This window comes from Sturnus vulgaris, chromosome 6 (assembly GCF_052056855.1).
Source record: "Sturnus vulgaris isolate bStuVul1 chromosome 6, bStuVul1.hap1, whole genome shotgun sequence".
Lineage (NCBI taxonomy): Eukaryota > Metazoa > Chordata > Aves > Passeriformes > Sturnidae > Sturnus > Sturnus vulgaris.
Genome location: NC_142248.1, coordinates 32,837,220 through 32,855,421, shown reverse-complemented (window position 1 = coordinate 32,855,421; position 18,202 = coordinate 32,837,220). Strand labels below are relative to the sequence as shown.

Here is an 18,202-nt window from a genome sequence, read left to right as displayed (position 1 = left end):
CTTTCACAAGAGAGAGACTTCAAAAGACTGGCTTTCTCCAGAGGGCCATGGGAGGGATGTACGTGAGCTATGTGGATTCCCTATATTTGGCGAAATTTTCCCAGTATCCAGAAGGTTGTCTGTGTTCAGTTGCTTTCAACAAAGCACTTGAAATTCCCCAACAAGTCATTAGCTTTGCAAAAGCAAAGAGAAAGTACTAATTAACATGGTCAGGACATAATTTCAAGCAGTCCTGATACACAGACCCCGAGTCACCCAGAGCAAATCCCAGCAGCCCCACCCCTTGCAGGATCGTTCCCAGAGCCAGGATTCTTGGCTGCCTCAGAGAGCAAGTCTCAGGGTGGGCTTTTGTGCTCCTCCTCATCCAGGGCAATGGACGGTACTGCAGGAAGAGTACCACTTCCACATCCAACACACCACTTTTGTTTCAGCTCTAGAAGCTGTGCAAACACTGAGGAAGTTGGTTTAGCTCCCTAATCCAGCAGGGAACTCATCCACCAAAGAGAAAAGGCTTTCTGAAAAATGGATTCTGCTTCTAGCATCACGTCAAATTTAAAAGATGGTCTGAGAAAGACCAGAGTTTCACTTTGCTCAACAAAGATCCAGGGGATTGGGCTATGAAGTAAATAACTATAATTAAATCAGCTCCATGAATTCATGCCTCAGTTTCCCTTCCTATAGTAACAGTACCTGTCTTCAGCTGGTTGTTGGGAGGCTTAATATCCATGAAACACCCAGAGATCCTTTTACAAAGACAAGGACTTTATATTAATCACACAATGTGATTACAGTTACTGAAAACACTTTGTCCTTTAAAGGTACCAGTAATGCAGAAAGCAGAAATCCTTTACTCAGACATAAATACATTTAATGTTTAGCAAAAAGCTTATAGAAAGTCTGGGAAAGGCACACACATAGGCATGTATGTATTAATCTATTTGAAAAGAGCTGCATTCCATAGCACTCCCTGGCTCGTGTGTATCTAACAGAGTATCTATTTAGGAAAATGTGACTAGCACAACCAGCTATGCAATGCTCACATCTGCTAATCCTTTACTGCTCAAGTAATCATCTTCACTTGCAAAAAAATTTATACCATTTTGGGTGCAGGCAAAGAGGAGCTAAGCACTTCGAAACTCTTGCAACTGATTATCCTGAGGGAAGCACTACCTTTATGGTCCCCTCCAGCAGGGTATAGAGGGATCTCATTCCTGAAGGTGGGTAGAATTACTTTAGATAGCTCAGCCAGGCACAGAATGGACAGAGGAAAGGCTTGTGGCTACAATATTTACCATAGTGGGTGACGCTTGTAGCTCTATTTCATTTGCTCAGGTTAAACAGCACTGCTCCCCCAGCCACAGCTGCTTCACAGTGCTGTGTCACCAGGTACTTGCACAGACACATTTCCCTCCTCCCCTACCCGTGGGCTCCTGCACTGTACGAGCAGATCAGGGCTGCCAACAGAGCGGTGGAGGCAGAGTGGGATGCCAAGAAAATACAGCACACACACCAACAACCCAGTGAACAGCCCTGCCCTCCATGGCAGATGGGTGCAACCACTGCACAAGGACAGCTCTCCGCTCCTTTCTGTACCACAGGAAGCCCTCTCTGGCCGGGAAGCATAGAAATAGTTTGACAGATTTTGACCCTTGGCACATTTTTTGGTGGATAGTTCTCCATTGATGCCTGCCTGCCTGTTCAGCTGTCTTCTTACCTTTGTGCAACTAGATCAGTGTCAGAACTAGGCTGTGCCCAGCAACGTTACATCTCCCAATTTGCAGTACATGTCCCACCTCGGAACAGTGAATTTCAGAGTATTCCACTGCTGGCTGGGTCTCCTGGAGAAGTTCTGCACTCTCATTCAAGTGGTGTGGAAGCAGGACAGGACTCAGTCATATACATCCCCCTCAGGCACTTTGCTCTTCAAATTCATGGGCAGCCCCCAGTCATTTCACCCCACAAGTGCCATACAATGACCTCTGTGGCCCATGGCCAGTTCTTCTGGCAACCTGACCTAGCTCTGAGCAAGTTCTACAGCTCAGAGAACACAGTCAGGAACCCAGGCCATGCCTACCAGAGCTGTGCAGGCAGTGCCTCCTCTCATTCAGCGAATTCTGGAGAAGAAAGCACCCTCACTAAACCTCTCATATATGTGTGCCTAGATTTTAAAAATACATTTTCTCATGCAGGCAGACAGGCATGCATGATTTTGTCTAGCTTCTACCTGGCTCCAGATGAGGATTTATTCTAGAGATTCTGCTTTGTTGCTCATATGAAACACCTATCCCACAACACAGAAAAAAACTAATCTCAAAATTGGGATGAGGAAGAAATGTAGTACATAGACTGAATTGCAGACCACTGCAGACCAGTGCCTGCTTTGAGATCCAAGAATTGCAACTTCATTGCCCTTGTAGCATGAATTTGCATTAACTGCTTCCACTGCTTCTTGAAGGCCTACTTAAACTCTCTTCTGCAGTGAAACATAGTCTCTTTTCATTCTTCTTTTCTCAGTTTTGGTCTAGATAAATCTAAAAGTCTTCTTTGGTAGTATGAATACTTTAAAACTAAATTTTTTATAATGATCAAATATCTCAGCTTTATAACTATTCCTGCTTTAATTCCTCAGAAGGAATTAAAGGCTCCAGGTCAGCAAAATTATCTGTGATACAGCTGCTGCTCTGAACACTGGGACTGCCAAGACCAGGTCCATCCCAGCACGACCCATCCCCTGCGACTTTAGGACCACCCAGAACTGATGACATTATAGCAAGAGGCATCATAGCCTCTCTTTGGTCTTCTACAGAACATGTGCTAAACATGCTTTCCCCATGGTTCTTTCTATTCCTAATTCTAATTAGAAAGATTATAATGACATATTAAATATCTAAATTCATTGTCATTAATTAGTAATTCCTCACAAAGGGCAACTGAAACAATCAAAAACTTACAGACACCTTTCCCTACACAGGGGGACTGCCTCTGGATACAGTTGGAAAAGTGGAAAAGTCTTCTGGGGCATCAAGGGCTTTTGATGACCATATCCTCACTCTATCCACAGATCCATCTGCACTAGAATTTGGCCAGTCATTCCAAACAGCTGCCTGTTCGTTTTAATTACCTTCCAAAAAGTTTTTTCTTTCAATTGCCAAAAGCAAAAACCTTCTCCCTTCAAAATTATAAAGGTTGAAGGTCTGTGATGGACAATATTTTGTCCAAGTTTCACTAAGGCACTTCGGTTTCTGTGCTCTTTATCAATTGACCTGAACAAGCATTTAAAACTGTCCAGTTTTTTTCTTCCTAATGGATTTGGTTTAGGAATTTTCTTTAATGTCTATTATCTAGGTTATTTTGGAGATTCTTCTGAGTCTTACAATCCTATATTGTTGATCTCAGAGAAACAATCTATATTTACTGATGAATGAGTGAAAATATAGTCCTACTATCATTTGGAAATATGCTATAAAATAGATAATCTCTAAAGTACCTGGACTATGTCCACATGGTTTGATAAGGGATGGAGCCAGCCCAATTTGTGCCAAGCAACTCTCCCAGCTGGTGTCCAGGACCCAGTGCTTTACATGAATACCCATGCACACAGAGCAAAGGAGATGTGTGCAACTTGCGTGTACATTTTTCAGCCTGTGTTGCCTCTAGCTTGTAAAGCTAACAATACAAACCAGCACATAGCCATTCAGGACAGGAAGTGAAAAACTATATTTAGCTGAACCTGTAGCAGAAAGTAGATGATCAGAATATTGCTTACATTTGTGCCCCCATTCCTGTGAGCACTGGTATAAGACTGTCTGCAGTGATGAGAGGCTCAGGGGCAATATTCCCAGTGTGTTCTGTCCTCTAGGAACCAAAGGGCAGGTGACTTCTCTGCTGCCACCAGTACCACTGCACAATATGTTCCAAACGTTCGCTAAGTTTGGCAAGGACTCACGTACTAGAAGTACTGGAAAAATAATGTAACAAGTCATTGTGGTTGTAAACATGCTGTTCAGTTAAATGAATTTCAGAAGATTTTTGTCTCCCCGCTAACAAATTCAGGTAGCTTTGGAGAGCACCTCCATATTTGTATCTTTACAGTGATATCCCAGTCTTGGTGCAATGCATCTTGAGCACAGAGATTTCCCTCCTGAGAAGCACCATCCCTCTCAGCTGGAAAGTGTATCCCTTATCAGAGCTTGACAGACAGCAGGGATTTAATTACACTGATTTGTTTCCAGCTGCCCGAACTGTCCCTTCCCCGTTTAAACACCACATCTCACAGGTTCTGGTGGGAGTACTCCTTTTCCTTGAGGAGTACTTTGCATTGGATCCAAGACTTCCCGAGGTCAACAGGACTTTTTCCACTGATTCAAATAATCTGAGATTTAGCTTTTTACAAAGGAAGGCTCTTGAGAAATTTTAAAGAATTTTTTCTCAACTCAAACCTGAACCTGGTAACAGTTGGCGTAAGATTTATTTACTGCACTGCAGAGATGTATGTGTAGCTTGGATAGAAGAATCCCTTGGTAACAAACCTCTTGTGGCCAAATAATAACACCAAGGTCACGGGTTTGATCCCTGTATGGGCTATTCACTCAAGAGTTGGACTCAATGATCCTTGTGGGATCCCAGAATATTCTGTGATTCTGTGAAAACTCCCATTCCAGTAGAAGTCATGGTTTTCATAGCATGTTTCATAGGTTCTCTGGTCTGCTCTAACAGGGGATCAGACTAGACAATCAAAACATTCCTTTCTGAAGCTAAAATCTGTGAGCCTATGAGAGCGGTTCAGTTTACAGATTCCTCCAGTGTTTGACCTCTTCATGTCTACGTTCATCACATGAAATCTGTCAGCTGTGATGTGGGTTTTGTGCCAAAAAAGACATGTCACCAAAAGATGCACAATCATTACTTTGTTAGGTAATCTAGTGTCCCAGAAATGAGAACCACTGGAACCCATCCCAGCTACCTGAAACAGCCATTTTCTTAAAGATGGATTAAATATTTGCACATAATATCTCTGTCTCAGCTCCTGCCTGCTCTACTCATCCTATCCTCCATACATTTGCCAGATGTTGGAGTGAAGGCGTGTATCTTTATATGACCCATGGTTGCCATGGTCAAGGAGCTCACATTTCTCCAGATGTTTTGTGATCTCACCACTTACTAATGTTCCTAGGAGTTAGCCTGACTCTAGGTGAGAATTAATGGTTAAATTTCCCTGCTTCTCACCCATAGCATTTTGGAAGAATTTGATTAGATTGATTTTTGTCCAGCTCCTAGCTGCACTTCTCTCTCATTCCTCTCTGAGGAACTTATTCTGGAGGCAGATTTCTCCCCAGTGTCTTTCTGACATTTGGCAGACACAAAGCAGCAAAACATGTTTATAGATTTACTACATGAAGAATAGACCCAAGTCCTTACTAGGAATAAATGCATGCATATTTGCAAGTTGCTGGGGTACTTCCATGATAATTTCCACTGCCATAGTTTCTGTGCATGTGAGTAAGATTTCCCTTTTAACTCATGTCAAAACTATGCTGAATAGAGGGACAATCTCAGCAATTTCTCACGCAATTTTTGTGCACAGAATTTTAAAATCAGGTCTAGATTCCCCATCAACACCTTGCCTTAGGTTACTATTTCTTTAGAAAGCTATGAACTCCAAATACTTTGCGTAATTTGCACCTAATTCAGTGTAACCATAACAGGAAATCAGCTAAACACCATTTAGAAAGGTTTCTAATTCTGTAATGTGTTGGAAGCCACAACATATGCCTGCTAAAGTGTAATTTTGAGGATCTTCAGCGATATTATAGCATGTAAACAGAAACAGTTACAAGAGATTTTAAAATACCCAAGCTCTTTTTTATGACTGGGAGATAGATTGGAAGTAAAGACAATAAGTTAATGAAATGAAAGGTCCATTCTGTTAAATTGTTCAGAAGAATGCATGCAGCATGCCCACTGATGCTTCAATATTCCTCCAACCACTTGATTTACTGTTCTAATCTAGGCTTGTTTACTTTCTCCTGCAGCTCAAGACAGAAAGCAAACCTTTGTAAGCATGTGGCTCCTTTCAGACATCTCAGAAAGAGATAAATGAATATATCTTTCAGTTTATCATACTTAACATCTTAACTGTCACAAATGCAGGGAATATCTGCAAAGTACAATCTCTTTGGTTTACCATATACTAAGTTCCTCTTGCCAGTCTACAGGGATTGGATGCTTTCATTTTTTCCTGATGGCTGTGTGATCTTTGTCCCTCAGTGTTTAACATTACATGGAACTGAGGAATTATACCTTGAAACAGGAGTGGCATTGTTCCACTTAATGCAAACAATTGGACAAGGCAAAAGCAGTGACAATGGCAATGCAGGGTTTTGCCTCCATCCCCCCCACTCCATTTGTGTATTTGGGAACAGTGCTATGGTAAAACCACCACACAGTGGCCTGTCAGCAGCAATTTTCCCCCCTTTTTGAATGAGTGTCCTCTAACTAGGGCAGCACCCTCAGCAACTGGAGATGCAAATACCTCATATCTATCCACCCATCCACACGGCTGCTTCTATTGGATCCATCACAGAAATATCTGGGAGCTTTTATGGAAGACAGGCTAAGTGTGTTAGACAGATAAGGAAAAGTCTCAGTATCTGCTATTATTATAATTTTCCAAAGGGGAAGGAGGGAGGGTGTGGGGTGTGTGACTGACATTTTCAGCAGCTATGTAACAACAAGCAGCTATGTTACAACAGGAAACAGAAATGCCCAGTTTCAGCATGGGTTTTATGATACAACCAAGCCTTGGGAGGATTCCAGCCTTATCCTGGAATCCCAGTAGCTTGCTGACTGTCCTCTGTGTCAAAACCCATTTTCTCTCCCACTGTTTTCCCAGGATTTGGTCCTGCAAGGTGCAGAGTTTTGGCCAGAAGCAAGGGAAGCCTTTAGCCTTTTCCTGACAGAAAATACACTTGAAGTCTCCTGGGAGTCTGGGGACAGGGTTTGTGTACACCTTAGTGTGCAGGCATTGAAGTGACCATCAGCTCATAGGAACGAGCCCTTATCCACTTCTGCATTTCAGCAGAAACAAAGCAAACCTCCCAGCAAAGCTTTGTCATATTTCCAAAACCAAAGAAGTCCCTTTTTCTGTCCTTTGCCCCAAACTGCAGCTTGGGATTCGTCCTTCTTCCTTAAATAGCCAAGGTTCAAGCTAAATAAAGGTATTGCAGTTTGTTTTTAGCTGGTCAGTTAAAGGAAATACTGTAAATTGCAACACAGTCATGCTACACCATTGTGACTGTGTAAGCAGTAACTCAGCAGTCAGCTCAAAATGCAGCCGAGAACTCTTTGTTAAGAAGGAAAAGGAAAGCAACTGTTATTAAAAATGAACAGTCACTAAAGATTCAGGACTTACCCTGAGTCATCCCTGGCTCCCTTCTCTCCTGCTGATGTTTTCATCATTACAGCAAACTTTAAGTCACTTTCTGTATCACAGTGGCTTGAGAGTTCCTCGGTCAGAAAAGCAATTCCTTCCCATTGCTGAGCAGAACTTCCACATCCTCAGGTTTTGTATTGAAGATGGTATTTCAAGGGCGTGAGGGGGAAGATGTTTAAAGCCAGCTTCAGGCTCAGTAGTATCGGAGGGCAGAAGACTAAACAAGCACTGAAATGAAAGCAAACTACCAAGAAGATCCGATTTTAGCCTCTCTTATTTCTACTTCCTGTATTTATATGAACGGGGGATTTCAGGAAGAGGCAGTCTTTGGTGGTCAAGGGTGTGTGTGTGTGTGTGTGAGTGTGTGAGAGTGTGTGTGTTATGAAGCCATATTTAGCAGTGCAGGCAGGTTAACCTTATTAGAAAGAAGGGCCTGAGACTTTCAACTAATTTGTTTCTCTAACCTAAGTAAGTTTCAGAGGAAACAGTTTTTCAGACTGCAGGTATATCAGGAGGCAACGGAGCACAGTGAACTTTGTAAAGGATTTTGTAAGGCAGCAAGGCAGTAAGTCTCCGTCTGCAAATTCCTGAAGCATGTGTATTTCTACTGCTTGAGTAACTGGAACCAGATGGAGCTTGGAAACCTTTATATTTACACAGGACCTGAGAAAACGAAACATCGAGCACAGGCAGAGGACAGCTTGGCAGAAGCATTCCCAGTTAAGGCAGAAGGCAATGGTAAGGTGGTGTGACTGCTGGCAAGTGAAGAGCTATCGCTGCTGGGGAGCTCCTGCCGGGCTCCAGCAGCCTGAGCCAGGGTTTGCTGTGCGGGGAGCACGGCTGAGCTCACAGCTGGGGACGCTGGGGCTGACAGATGTGCCCTCACACCCGCTGGGGACACTCCTGCCTGGCAGCCCAGCTGCTCCAGAAAGAGCTGATGTTAGGAGAATACATAATGGAAAAAATAAGGCAGAAGTAGAAAGAAGAGGTGGAGAAGAGCAATTGCATGGAATGGAGCGGGAGACGAAAGTAACTTTTTGCCCTTTTTATCTTTAGAAGGAATTCCTCAGCCTTCTGAAAATAGACAGTGTCACACAGTCCACAGCAGAAATGCAAATGCCAGGGAGCTGTCAGTGGATTGGCAAGAGGGAAACTAGACCTCAGTGTGGAGCACAGAGCCAATTCTGCTGGCACTGAGTTAGAGAGTCAGGAACACTTTTACCATCACCAAGTCACACCTTTGATGTAACGTAAGACAACATTTTTCCTTTATTTATTTATTTATTTTTAATAAACTGTAACTTCAGTTCTCATTAGGAAATTTATCTTCTAGCTTTTACAAGGATTTATCTTAGAAATTCTATTATCTGAGAAAGAGCCTTACTGAAAGACTGCATGATGGAAAATTCACCATCCTTCTAAGTAAGGCATGTTAGTGCATAATTGCTGATATTATTTAAATTCACACCTGATTTTCGCCTTATCTAGTTTTAAATTTTCAGCTACTCTATCTTGTAATGCTCTTTCCTACTATATTAAAGATCGCCTTGCTCCAACTCCTGGAGTCATTTTCAGGCAATGACAAACTCATTCAATGAAAAATCTAGTTGTCTTAGACAAACTCATCCCTTACTGCAGACTTGTCAGATCTCAGCTCTGAATCTTCCTGTGGGTTCTGGGTTCAGAGGTCTGAGGAAAAAATATCTTCTAGATTTGTTCACCAGCTGGGCACCTTTGAAATGCACCTCAGGTACTGGCATGAGAACAATCTCCTACATGCACCACACAAATTCAACTCTACCCCAATTTCCATTTCCCTCCCCTGCAATTCAGCAGGGACCAGGCCCACTCAGCATCTGCCCTTGCTCTGCTGGAAAAAAAAGGTTTGCTGAGACAAAAAAATGCAAAGTTCTGCTGCCAGCATGGACCTGCTCATGCAGAGGAGACTGTTCACACAAATAGGCAGCCATCCTAGGCAAATACCTAAGATTTTGCAAATGCAAAACACAACAGAGTTAGACAATTCCATTTATATTTTTAGGGAAGAAGAAGAAAAAAATCACTAGAACTATTAAAAAGGTCCAGGAAAAAATGGCAAAAATACAGAATACAAAATTCCAGCATTTTGGTGCTATCTGTTTCATGTGATTTGAGTGAAATCTTTCATTCTATTTTCAATCTAAAGAATGCAGTTTCAGAAATTTGAAGTTTTGACATTCGTTAAAGATACTGACCAAATTTAATTTTTAAAGTTCCATATTTTCTGCAAAATACTCAATATTTCTGTAAAATATTTAAAATATGAAAAAGAAGACAAATTTTGCCCAAGCTTTACTAGGTGTTTTTTTGAGCCAGAGATTTGACAGGTTTAGTATGTGTCAATGTGTTCTAGAACCAGGCTTTGGAAGGAAACAATTACACAAAAGCTAAATGACAAAATAATATCCAGCTATTTAAAATTGACACTCCTCTGTTATAAATCCAAGCCAAATGGGAGGAATTCATGTCTCTTCTAGGACTGATTCACCCTTTCCATCTTAAGCCACAGCATCCTGCAGCCCTTTTTTGTAGTTTCATGCAGCTGGGTTGTAAAGGTTTAAAAATGACTTATGGGGGAAGCCATTAAGTACAATGAGCACTTGAGCTACAATAAAGGCTTTCAGAATATGCCCAGATTACATGACAGTTCTACTTTCCATACAGTAGGGAGTGGCTGCATCAATAATATTGCTGTGATAGGAGCCCTTAGGAACTGTCATGCCTATTGTGTCACTAATCCATAGATTATGTGCCTTTTATAGAGCCTATTACATAACAGATCATGATGGGTCACCATGTCAAGGATGGAAGGATTATAAAGAGGCACTTTTCACATTCAGATTCTGATTTTTAGAAGTTAATTCTATGTAAAAGGAGGAATCTTCTTGTTTCCCCAGCTTAGAGAAATTTAGCCTAGCATACACTAAAGAATGAAATCTTTTGCAAAAGTCAGAGAATGCAGAATATCCTTTTTGTCCACTTCCATAAGATTTTTCTGTATATGTACATAAGCCCACAGTGGCTAATGCCAGGTTTATACAGCAGTAGGGATTCCACTCTCATGCACAATGCTTAATAAAAAGATCAAGCTTTGTTTTAACTTGCATCTCCTGCTAGTAAACTGGCTAGGAGTATTCATGAGAAGACTCTTGTCTAATGAAACTGTTAATATACCAGGCCTTGAGATGAAGTAAATAAACCCTTAGCTCCTCTTTTTCCAAGAACTGCATTTAAAGCTTTTCCTAAGCCCAGCACAGACTGCACCACAGACGATAGACAGCACAGCAGGAGTCTCCACACACCCTGAGGAGGAATGCAGGGATGCTGGAAATGGGCAGTCAGGGGTAAGGAGTATCTCCAGAGCCCAGGGAACTGGGAAAGGAAAGTAGCACTGTGTGGCCTTTGGACCTTATTTCCAGCCTCTCATCAGCATGCAATACTCAGTGTGAACCTGCTGGACACCAATATGCCACAGGATGAGGCAGCCAAAATGCTCTTAAGCAGGGCTTTTTCTGAGGTTGCCAGAATTGCTTCTGGATCAGTGCCTCAGTACAGCAAACTGTGCTCTCAGCAGACTGAGTTCTCAGTTTTCTAGTCCCAAAAGAGCAAATTGGGTGTTTCAGAATTGCTGCGAATCAAACCAATACACTTAACTCACTCCAAATAATGGCTTGATCCAGGTAATACTCCCTAGAATACACAGAATGGGCCTTTTGTCACTCAGTTCAGCAGGGTCCAGATTTCACCAAAAACATGCAGGCACATGTCGTATTTGGGTCCTGAAATTTTAGATTTTCAACAATATATATAAGAATGTTTCACATCTACTAATCATCTGAGACAAAAAAAGCAAACCCTCTTGTTTATATAATTTATTGATAGTGTACATATTTTTATATAGTGCATTATAATACTGACTGCTATAATCTTTATAAATGCTCAGTTAACTATTTTTTAAAATTCTCACAACAAAAATAATCAAATATCATGCCAACATTTTGTAACAAATTATCACATTAAATCCATTTGGATTTCATGACATATTTATCTGTACAATGGACCCCATATCACAGAGCATTCACAGTGCATAAGGTCACAGTCATTGAAAAAATAAGTAACATGAGAGATTTCTGTTATTTACATTTTACAAACCCATCCCTTTCTGTTTTCAAAGTAAGTAGTTCTAGGTTTTCACAATATTTAAAGAGGTATTGCACCTCTGAAGGGTGCACTGAAAACGCCTGCAAGTATGAAACACAGATTTTTCAAAGGTTCAGAAGTTATTTTAGTGACCATAAATGATTTCAAAGAATTTCTTGCAACGGAGGAGATACCGTGAGCCAAATTCTCTGCTCAGTTCCACTGATACTAAATTGTGCCAACTACCAGGACATTAATGAACACTGGCACCACTCGCAAGAATATAAAAGTAAGAATTTGGTCATAACTTTGCTGCAGTAACAGCCACTTGAAACACAGGTCTTGCTGGGGAAGAAGATTTACAAGTTTTCTTTGCATAAATAACCGGTATATGAATAAAGGCCATAATCTTTCTGTAAAAACCCTCTGAAAGGAAGCATCTCAATTGCTATTAATATTTCTAGAGATTATATCTGTCTGGTTTTCACATATTCTGGTATCTTTAGAATTTGTTACCATGTCTAGTGCTACAAACAAATCTTTTTATTTGTCGTTCAAGTTTATCAAGACCATCTCGGTGATAGGACAGCAATGATCACCTACATTCTTTGTGCAAGTGAAAAATCAAAACAGGATTAAATTCCAACTGGCAATTCTTCTACGAAAATATCCAAATGGCATTAGTTTCCCATAATTATTCATTTCTTTCACACAGTGCACTGTATGGTAGCAAGCAGAACCATGTGATGAACAAATTGCCACAATCACTACACATCTTTGCCTGTGGAGAAGCAGCTACACACATCTCACGTGTCAGGAGAGGCATATACAGAATATCACAGACTGCTCTGGGGAAATACCATCGGGACCTCACATGTGGGAAAATGTAAGAAAAGCGTATGCTCAAGTTATTCAAAAAGAGGCTTTTAAACATGTACACAACAGGTACATTGTACATGTACAATAGAAACTGGAATGCACACATCAGTTGAATGACATTCTCTTCTTCAGTGGGACATTGATCACCTGCATACAGACTTTTTCAAATGGTTCAAGAGAATAGTAACAGGTTTGGTACTGAATCACTGTAACTCAACACTGTCATTTACCTGGGTAACCATCATAAAAATCTCACCATCCAACAAAATGAAAAATGCGGCATTCAGACTCATGGAAATAGAAAGAAAATTGTGCAGCAAATGCATGTGCTGTAGAGATTTTCTTCTGAGTATTTAAACACAAATAACAGAGATCTGAGGCTTGCAATGACAGAACATTATGCTCCAAGGTGATGGACTTCAATTAGGAAGATTCTTTGGTTTCACCTGGCTATCAGAGTTATTTTAGTGTCTGTTTCATATTACATAATGTCTGATCTTTCCTTGGCATGAATAATCAGGCAGTATTTCCATAGCTTGAAGAACTCTACCAAAACCGACTAACAGTGGGACAAAAGTAAATGGCATTACAACTACAAGAAATCCAAGAGAGAAAGACAAAACTCATGAGGCATTAGTGCACCTAGAGCAAACACATAATAGAAACAAGTGTAGTTAAAGCAGAGTCACAAGGGAAATGAAAGACGGAATAGAATCTTCTCTATAATTGCTAAGTATTACATTAGTAAAGACTTTCGTCATTTGCTTACATGTTGACAGAAAGTTAACAAAAATTCTAAAACCAGAACCTGACTTTGTTTGCTACAGCTGCAGCAAGCATATAAAAACAGAATAAAATTGGCACGCCGATGACTGAGCCAGGAGAAAGATGGCTGACTATGCTGTACCTGTTGGGAAGACTTAAGGTGTTCTTCTAGGCCAGACTTCAGCCCAGACAGAAGCCCTTAGACCATCACACAGACATTAAGATCACCATATCTGCAGCTTCTTAGATTTAGACATGCAGATCCTCAGCTTGAAATCTTTACTCAAGCAGCACTTTACAATGCAGTACAATTGTTATAGTAAAGAAATGGAATCAAACACTGCTGAACTCAATGGAAACACTCCCAGTTCCTTGCTCCAGACAGGATTACATTCCATGGGTCTATGTGGGACTGTGCTACTCCAGGGTAACTGCAGCACAAAAGGGCTTCTAAAAGCCCTTCTTGGCCAGCTGTAACTCAGCTTTGATGCTGCTCGTACATGAGGGCAGATGGACAGTTGAGAAGTCTGAGACAAGGAACGAGTTCTCTTATTTACAAGAGGGGAAACCCAAAACGGTATCAACAGAGCAGAAGTCCACAGAATCGGGTCAAACCTTTTAATTTGAGAAAGAAATAAAACCTTTAGACTACAAAAGCAATAGACCATGGAAAGAACTGACTATGATAAAAAGCCCAGAAACCATACTCCACTGTCATCTCAGGACACAATCCAGCAAGGCACTTGGATAGATGCTTAGCTTTAAAATGGAATCAAACCTATTGAAGTAAGCTTTGCTGGATATGGGATATCTTCTTCTGAGTTGTATTACTTTTCAGCGTTAGTATGCTGGCAAATTTCAGATCACACTAACAGTTTTCTCTCTCACATCCACCAGCTTTCTTTTCACTCTTGAGCTGAACATTAACTTACAGAACATTGTGACATACATTCCAAACTCAGCCAGCTAACTTTTGCAATGGTTAATGAAACAAAATGGCTACAAAATCTCATGGATACAATCTGAAGAGCTGCAGTATAGAACTGTGCTAACAGTGGAGAGCCAAGCTCAAATCACTTATCTTCATGACTAGAAAATGGCAAAAATTTTAATGGTTTCCTGATCACACAAGCTAATGTTTTTCTTTATTTCTGTATACATGTGAAAGGCACTAATCTGTTATTACTCGGCAAGAGCCTCCTGAATTACTGATACATTCTGATGTAGTATCTGCAATACAACAATTTGTCAATCAGATCTTTCTTGGACCATTAAGTTTACCTGCATGGCTTAGTGTATAACTATTTATTTTAGCATATGGGCAAGGACTACTTAGGGGCTTCTTAAAGTACTTCATATGATTATGTGCCATCAAAGCCCTGACACAGTTCCTCATAATTCTTTGGCAAACGATACATCCTAGGTCATATGGTGGTGTCAAAGGAGAATCCTACTAATGTTATTTATAATGATAAGCACAGCAGTAGATGCAGATGAGAACATCCCAGGAAATGCAGCATTAGAATTCAATATAAATTGTCCTGAAGTGAGTTTATGTTTCAGGGAGAGCTGTAGAAGACAGGAACCAGCTACAATTGTAAGGGTTGTTCTGGATTCTGAGATTGTTTCTTGCTAAAACACAGCACTGGTTTTCTGGAGCAGGTGATATTCAGATTAGGCAGAGTAATTTTAAATTATGTGTGAAGGACTTACAGAATTAGAAAACAAAATTTATGCATATTTGTGCTGAGAGTCAGCTGCTACAGAAAAAAAATGGTGCCCATACTCTTCTAAAGTTGCCTGGCTCAGAAATATGAAGGTACAGTACAATTTTCTAGATCTGGCACTATGAACTTTGATTCCCTCATCCCTGTCAACTCAGCTGATCAGAGCACATTGAAAATCCAGACTTTGGAACTACTCTTCTATTATGTAAAGACAAGTGAGCTGAAGCATGCACAGGAGAGCAAATGTTTGCTTGGAGAGAGTTCTCCAAGACCACAAAAACAGAATATAGGAAAAGCCCCATTTACTCAGCCTCTCTCTCTCTGCTCCTTTCAGTCTCATATCTAAGCCATCACCAGATTTTCAGCAGTACACCATCCTCCTGAAAGACAGCAGGGGAGAGGGTATGACTGGAAAGGGATATTCCTACACTGGTGCAGCAGTATGCTGCATTTTCACAGCCTTTCTGCAACAGAGACTCAAAGATGAACATGAATTCCATCTCCTCAGCTTTATACTGCAGCAAAAACGACGTGAATGCCTGGAAATGGGGTCATTGGCATACTTGAGATAAAATGTGTTTACTACCATTCTTGCCTATTCAAAAAGCATTTTAGTAATGCTGTATTTGTGTCCATCTTTAGTTCTTAGTTTAATGATGTAACAATTTCATTACGGTAAGAAACCCTAAATGGATACTAATACTGACATTTGTAACAAAATGTAAAGCAAATAACAAATAAGTTGCTCTTTTTCTCTTTAGAATGACATTGAATGGACCCAATTCTTAAAAAACACACCACCAGCAGCATATACTCTTTAATTTATCCTAAAATAATTTTTAAAATCGTTTGAATTGTAAACTCATTGCCCAGTGTAAACAGTATTCTGCAAGTCAGCCGGCTAAACATAATTGTCATATATGTCAAAAAGAAGGAAATTTCTGAGTAAGTGCTTATTTGCTAAGTTTTTATAGGATATTCTCATTGACATAATTTTTAATATATAGTCTTAGTGGAAAATATTAATGCATTTAAAAACACATCAACTGTTAGTTGATAGGGTTTCGTTTATAAACATTAAAAAATTTTAAAAATCTATGTATAAAGGTAACTGTGCTTCTTTAGAAACTTTATGTGATCATTCACATACAGCTTCAAAATATTTTTAAAGTTTAGTAGCAATTCAAAATATGCTGTCTCAGTGATTTATAATTATATCACTGCTAAATTGTGGAATGTTACCCGCTATTTTAATACTCTGGGCTGGATCTTGCTGTCAATTATATCCAGAGTAATCCCTTATATCAGACTTATGCTGGTGGAAAGGATATCAAAACTTGGCTTCTACTTGGGGTTAAAAAGAAGTATATCATGCTTCAAAACTTGCATGCAATCAAATCAAAGACCATATTCTCTTGACAGACTGCTTTTGTCAGCGTGACTCTTATCTGCACTGCTCCGTGTCAGACATTCATCTTCATTGAGCTTCTGGGAATAAAAAAAATGGTGAAGAATACACCAGCTTCTTGACTGATGAAATAAGGTTCTTCCTCCCACCAATCAAACTGAATCAAATCAAATCATAATCAGGGTGGGCTTTGTTGTCAGAAAGTCTGGATTACATTCAGCTACTACTCCCAGCTGGTAACAGTAACTGATAGTTACTGAGCACCCAATTATATTTTATTTATTTAGTTTCTTCTAAATTTACACAATGGGCTTACAATGGCCAACGTGAAGATTTTCTTGTGGCGTAATATTCCACAAATATCAGTTTATTTCTATGTATACAGCATTCCTCATTAACAATAAAACATATTTTTCAAGTATGAATTTCTGCATGTAAATTCTCTTGTTCAGTATGCAGTTACTCTGACTTCTAGTGTGCATCATCACAAGTGATACAACATACAACCATTTCCTCTTCTTTCTCTGCCATACAGTTCATTGAACAGAGTGATAAATATCCAACACTGCCATCAAAAACTGTCAGTGCAGTTTCTCTATAAGCAGAGCACTTGAAGGGGGAAATGATCCTCAACAGTACATGCCACGATATGTGCCTTGGACTTTCTTGTCCTGTAGTTTAAATATTCTGACTGAGCCAAAAAAGGTTCTGAACTTGCCTCTTTTATCCTTCCATGGAAAGAAAATGTCAAAATCAAAAGAACTATAGAGATTTTTCTCCCATCCTCTTGCTAACCTTGATGGTGGTGGTTGATTGTCTGCAAAAGGAGAATGAAAACTACAACAGAAGGCCCAGAAATGGGTCCTTTTAGAGTTCTGCATAAGATCCATGTAGCTTTATAACTGAGCAGCAATATCCAAAGATGAGGAAAATGCTTTGGTTGCCTTCAGCTAGCATGTAAAAAGAAAGGTCTGCTTTCCTTCCGTATAGGTAAAAGTGCTCGTTAGCTGATTAAGCAGGAATGACACTCAAATTACTGATGGAAAGAAGGTAGAACTGTGAAATGCCTCCTGTCATTTACAGCATGTGTAATCAGAAGAATTTCAGTCTCTCTCCTTGTTGTGGGTTAAAGTTCTTCTCGGCACATAGGGAAGTTGACAAAGGTGAAGACATTGAACTCTATCATTATAGATAAACACAGGAAAATAGCATAAAGAAGCAACACGTAGATGCCTAGCTTCCTGTCAAGTTTCCACTTATTCATATGTATTCCAAACACCTGCAAGCAAACAGAGTGTCAGTTAATTAAGTTCTGAAGGAGACTTTTGGAAACAACCATTATAAGCCAAAAAATTAGTCTTTTGAATTAGAGGTTTGCAGGAAGACAAAAATATATTCTCAGTATTTTATAGATCAAAAAGGCACCATATGATGTACTCTGTTCTGAGTCTCATTTGTCCTATGACTGTTTTACAATATTCAATGAACTAAACTAAATCAATTAATGTCCCTCCCTCAAGTGTTCCCCTGAAAATCTTTTATGTCCCAGTAGTACACCAACACCTAATCCCCACACCTTCAACAGCTTCAGAAGAGGTGTCCTGCTTGCTTATTTACTGAGCTCTAGAACTAAGGCGTTACAAGTTACAGGTAGCAAAGCAACTAATTCCTCATGAAGGCATCTATTTTTCACAGTGTTCAGTGCCTCTCGATTATTATTAATATTGCTCAAAACTCTCCACTGTTTGCTGTGGGAGGGTCTGTGCAAATCAAGGTACTCAGCAGAAAAAATGAGACAGTAACAGATGCCTC

General features: G+C 40.1%; 2 protein-coding genes across 2 annotated transcripts in view; both read right to left on the bottom strand.

Annotated features, from left to right (window-relative positions):
* RIN3 (Ras and Rab interactor 3) overlaps nt 1-8,005 on the bottom strand; it is a 64,429-nt gene extending 56,424 nt beyond the window's left edge. Inside the window, exon 1 of the mRNA XM_088166157.1 lies at nt 7,412-8,005. Within this exon, the coding sequence (XP_088022283.1) occupies nt 7,412-7,458 (47 nt within the window). The 5' untranslated portion in view covers nt 7,459-8,005. The remainder of the gene's footprint in view (nt 1-7,411) is intronic.
* Nucleotides 8,006-11,328: 3,323 nt separating this feature from the next.
* The window catches only part of SLC24A4 (solute carrier family 24 member 4), a 90,568-nt gene continuing 83,694 nt past the window's right edge, over nt 11,329-18,202 (bottom strand). Inside the window, exon 17 of the mRNA XM_088166159.1 lies at nt 11,329-17,669. Within this exon, the coding sequence (XP_088022285.1) occupies nt 17,517-17,669 (153 nt within the window). The 3' untranslated portion in view covers nt 11,329-17,516. The remainder of the gene's footprint in view (nt 17,670-18,202) is intronic.